General features: G+C 45.9%; 1 protein-coding gene across 2 annotated transcripts in view; it reads right to left on the bottom strand.

The window, feature by feature from the left end:
• TULP4 (tubby like protein 4) overlaps positions 1-5560 on the bottom strand; it is a 158604-nt gene that overhangs the window by 49111 nt on the left and 103933 nt on the right. For both annotated transcript variants that reach the window (XM_012646853.1, XM_012646852.1), the window contains exon 4: positions 2669-2849. In XM_012646853.1, coding sequence (XP_012502307.1) covers positions 2669-2849 — 181 coding nt within the window. The remainder of the gene's footprint in view (positions 1-2668; positions 2850-5560) is intronic.

The raw sequence follows: 5560 nt of genomic DNA, 5'->3' as shown, positions 1-5560 counted from the left end.
AACGATGTATAAATGTAAATTATTTTTGTTATATAACATACAAGGACAGTGGGAAGCGAGATGAATGTGGGGTTTTTTTTTTTTTTTTTTTTTTGAGACAGGGTTTGGCTCTGTCACCCAGGCTGGAGTGTAGTGGCATCATCACAGCTCACCACAACCTTAAACTCCTGAGCTCAAGTGATCCTCCTGCCTCAGCCTTCCAAGCAGCTGGGACTACACGCGCATGCCACCACGATCAGCTAATTTTTTTGGTTTTTGTAGAGAAGGTGTCTGGCTATCTTATTCAGGCTGGTCTCAAATTCCTTGGCCTCAAGCAATCCTCCCGCCTCCCCCTCCCTCAAAGTGTTAGGATTACAGGTGTGAGCCACCATGCCCAGCCAAAAATATTTTCTTAATTCTGCTCTAAAACACAGAAAAAAGTTGCTTTTCAATACTAAATGCTCTTCCAATGAACGTTATAGGAAATGAGCAGCCACAATAGCCACCATTAGTTCCTTCTTGCTTAGGTTTTTACCATGAGAGACGCCGAATGTGGGGAGAAGGCTGATGTTGGACGTGGCTCATAAAGAACTCTGCCGTATCTGCAGTGCATGGCCAGCACAAAGAAACTGCTTGGTAAGTTCAGGGACTCTCGTCCGGGTTTTAAGGAAAGGGCCGTGATGGGCCAAGGACGAGGTGTCTCACAGGTTGTTTGAAAAAGTAAAAGGAAGTCCTTCCCATACACCTGGGTGAATCGGGGCTCTTTCAGGAGGCTCTTGTAGGCTTCACAGCCACACTGAGCCCCCCGCAGCAGCCGCCCAGGCTGGGCCTGCCACGTGCCTGCAGACGAGCCCAGTCATCGCTCCTCTCTGCATCACCCTGGGACACTGCCTCGGATCTACCTCTGTGCTCAAATTCCCTGGGCTGCCTACGAGAACCCCGGTACCTCTGAAAGGCAACACCTGACATCCTCTAAATTGCCCCACTGCTTCTGAGAAGGGCAACTGGTCAGGGAAACAACCAGGGACTGAATTCTGTTCCTAGACGTGCTCTGGACCTGCTTCATAAGCTTGGTCTCTGGACCTTGTTTCTTTCAGTATTAAAATGGGGATAAGTAGAACTGGATTCAACCTACTAAAGAGCAGTTCTGTTTGAAAAGTATGCTGAGGCCATGTTATAAAGACATTGGCTTTATTGCTATGAGGCTGTAGAAATATGACCAACACTTCCCTCAAGGCCGGCATCCTATTAGGAAAGGGGTAGTTAACTCCCAAATGGATTTGTGGGTGTGAGAAACACCCACAAACACCCTCCCTAGACCCACTGATCCTAGAATGCTACCACCAATCTCATTTCTTTCATGTGTGAATACCTTCTCCTAAAATGAATGAATGAATGAATACGTGTACACACACACGTGTGTTGCTGTGAAGCAGAACACTATCTGTGTCTCTGTGACAGGAAGGAGAAAACGAAACAAGAGCACTGCAAGCACCAATGCAGACAGACACTGATGGGGGAGAACATTCTTACACTAGTCCTGGGACCAGCTTTCACAGGACATGCCCCGTGGTGGCAGGAAAAGGCTGGAAACCATCCAGCACACGCTCTCTGACTGCTGAGGGCACACGGCAGCGTGAGCACAGCTGTGCCAGGCAGGGCAGAAGCTTGCAGCACTGTGTCCGCTTCCAATCAAGGAGCCCTTCCCTTCCACCATTTCATAATACATTTTTCTCTTAAAAAACAGATGGTTACAGCTAAATAAGAGCAGTAAGTTCTAACGTTCTATACCACTATAGCGTGATTATAGCTAAGAATAATGTATCACAGTTTCAAGTAGCCAGAACATTTCTAACACAAAGAAATGATAAATGTTTGAGATGATGGATACACTAATTACCCTGCTCTGATCACTATACATTACATGCATCGAAACACCACTGTGTACCTCACAAGTAGGTACGATTACTAAATGTCAATTAAGAAAAAAGAAGTGCATGCAGGGGATGGGATATCGGTGAATAACCAACCCCCTGACTAGACCAATGCTGAGCACTGATTCTGGGAACCAGCTAGGGGTGGAGGAGGCTGGGGTTTGGAATTACCCCCACCGAGGTATCCAGCGCCACAGTGGGGCATATGGAGAGGCGTGGGCCTTCTGAACTGAGAAGGGGAGAGCTTCTTTCTGCCTGAAATAAAGCAGACAGACGAGGACGTGCAGTTTCTGCTCAAGGTGTGGCCTTCACCATGGCAGACTAATCCTCTCCTCATGCAACGAAAGCTGCAGGCTTTAATAACAGCAGAGATTTGGATATACCACATATCAAATTATATTAACAGCATAAAATTTTTCACCTTTAGCTTTCTTCATTCTCACTAAGCAACTAAGCCCCACAATCCTCCAGGGACACAGGAAGAGCCGAGCGTCTCATTTCATGTCTGGGAAGCCTAAGCTGACAGAGTGAAATCAACCAGCCCAGTGACTCTGAGACAAGGGACAGCAGAGGGACACAGGTCAGAGACATGAGGCCAGTCCTGCCTTGCATTTCAGCTCGAGAGCGCTTCTCAGGGAGTTCGGGTGCTGTGCATACGGCAGACTTCACCCTCCCTCCTCTAGAGGGGTCTGGTCCTCTCAATGCTCTCCCACTTCCTGCTGGCAGATGACGAGGAGAGCAGGGCCCACGAGTACCTTGGGGAGGTGCGTAGTCGTCCGAGTCTGTGTCGCTCTCGCTGCTGTCCTCCACCAGGAAGATGGGGTAGTTCCAGGACATGCCCAGGACGCCATCAGACTCGTGCAGGAGGACATGGGCCAGCATCCTGCCGTGGCAGTCCATGACGATCACCTGCCCGTCGGCCGTGCCAAACAGTACCTGCAACCGAGGACCGGGACCCTTGACCAAGGGGGAGCCAGGGCTGTGGTTTCCGGCAAACCTCACTGCCTCAACTGGTTTTAGGAGGATAGGATATATTTAGAACTAAAACACAGAAACAGTTAAATAACTGAGGGGGTGACAAAAACTATTTAGTAGAAACTTAGCTGGCTATTACTGTAGGAATTTTAGACCTCTAATACTGAAATGTGACTAACTACAGAATGAATATGTTATATGTTGTATGGACATTTTTAAATAACACCAGCAAAATCACTGTTTCACTATTTGTGGGGATTTTGTTGTTGTTTTGGTTGTAGGAGAGGGACTTAAAAAAGATAATATTCATTTACTTTTCTGGAAAATGAAGAGGTAGCAGAGATTCATTGTTATGATTTTCTCAAATTTAGAAGAGACAGTTTAGGATTAGATTTGACCAAAGAGAAAATACATTTGGTTATGTAATCATGTTATCTAACCACACTGAGAAAAGAAGATGCTCCTGAAATGTTTTATTTCTAATGTTTAATGTCTAATGTTTATTTCACTGAGACTGATAATGGTATCTATGCATTAATGTATAATTAATTTAATGATGTAGTAACACTAACTATTACAATGAGTGCATTTGTGCTAAGCGCTTATTTTGTGCTAAGCACTATGCTATAAGCTTTAACTCATTGATCGTCAAAGCTGTGAGTAAGGTACTCGTGTTGCTGGTGTGGACCTCAGGTGGGCCTGCCCCCTGAGTGTGCTGAGGACTGCTCCTAGGACGTTTTCCTGGGCTTCACCAAGCTCAGGGCATACACTCGGGAACGTGATGGCGTGGTGCAGACAGGCAGACGGCCAGAGCTAAACAACATGGGTATGAGAAGGCTGGACGGGTGTTAATCCCCTGCCATGAAAATGGCAAAGGAGCACCTCACAGCTGCTGGAAGCCTCTCTTGACATGAGTGGCATTACCAGCTGGACGTCCTGAGAGGAACCTTGGGACCTCGATGGCAGGACCTCCACTGAGGAGCGAACCACATTATTTTCTGCTTTGTGTGACGATCTCCGTAGTTTCTGCGTTTGTTGCTATTAAAAACTTTACATCTTTTGTGTCTAATGGGACTTGTCTACCCATCAGTCTCTCACTGTAATAACCATGCAAGCTATTATCTCCATGTTGTAGCTCAGAAACACGTCAAGAGAGGTCAAGTAAGCTGACAAAGCCATGAAGTGGTCAAGCCAGGGCTGTCTGTCTAAAAAGGCTAGAATTTGTCCAAAGGAAAAGTTATTTAGGCTTTTTTAGTCCTTGCTTCTTTTGCTTTTGACATTAAGATCCTTGGGGGCAAAGACTGTCCATAGCTATACCCCTGGCACCTAACAGAGCTTTGGGTACACAGTGGGTACTCAATAAATATTTACAGTTAAATGAATGACTTGAACTGACAACCAAAAAGCAATTTTAGGACATAAATACTGACAACTGAGACAGATTAATTGCAAGGGAAAATACATTTCATTTAAGTAGTAATAAGTTCATGGAATTTACAGAGCTATTTTAAAATAAATCAATCATTCATCAAATATTCCTTTAAACTGATCTATATTTTAATGAATCAACACTTAAAAAGGCTAAAACAATTTTGCCCCAGAGGCAGCAATGAATTCATTAGTGTATGTCACCTATAGGAAAGATAGACAAAACTGTAAGGAACACAGTGAAATTCATTTCAGAAAATGTTAAAATTTTGGCTGTCAACAGAAGTATCTGATGGCGTATCTACAAAGCCCTCCCGTGACATGGGCACAGACACTGAGACACTGGAGCACGGGCTACATCTGCTGAAGCCCTGGAAGCGGCAGGCACTCAATGTGCTTGGTGAGTAGTTTTCAGTGATGATAAACATGGAACACGACTTCTTTTAATTTTCATTGAGAAGCATCACTGGCACATTTATAATTATTCTGATATGTTCACTGTGTGGTCTGATTGTGGTCTACCTCTCATGTAGACCAGACCACAAGCTTTTGAGGACACTGACCATCATGGACTGCATGTTCATGCATCCCCTACTTTCACATGCTGACATTTGAGGTGGGGCCTTTGGGAGGCAAGTAGGTTTAGATGAGGTCATGCAAGTGGGGCCTCCCTGATGGGACTAGGGCACTTGTAAGAGGAGTGAGAGAGGCCTGATCTCTCTCTCTCTCTCTCTCTCTCTCTCTCTCTCATTGAGGAAAAGGCCATGTGAGGACCCAGGGAGAAGGTGGCTGTGTCTGCAAGCCAGGAAGAGGACCTCCACCAGGAACTGAACTGACTGGCTCTTTCTTTGATCTTGGACTTGCCAGCCCCAGAACCCCGAGAAACATGTTTAAGCCCCGTAGTCTGCAGCATTTCGTTACAGCAACCCGAGCTGAGACCTGGACCATGTCAGCTTTGCTCGCCTGTATCTCCCTGGGACCTGTCCCAGTGATGGGACATAGCATTATTTGCGAAGGGAGGGAGGAAATGCCTTTGCATGGAAAGGTCTTTTTATTTATTTATTTTTTTTGAGACAGAGTCTCACTGTGTTGCCCGGGCTAGAGTGCCATGGCATCATCCTCGCTCACAGCAACCTCAAACTCCTGGGCTCAAGCAATCCTCTGCCTCAGCCTCCCGAGTAGTTGGGACTACAGGCATGCACCACCATGCCCGGCTAATTTTTTCTATATATTTTTAGTTGTCC

This window comes from Propithecus coquereli, unplaced genomic scaffold (assembly GCF_000956105.1).
Source record: "Propithecus coquereli isolate 6110/MARCELLA unplaced genomic scaffold, Pcoq_1.0 Scaffold25, whole genome shotgun sequence".
Taxonomy (NCBI): Eukaryota; Metazoa; Chordata; class Mammalia; order Primates; family Indriidae; genus Propithecus; species Propithecus coquereli.
Note: the sequence above shows the minus strand (reverse complement) of the source record. Positions and strands in the feature narration are given on the sequence as shown.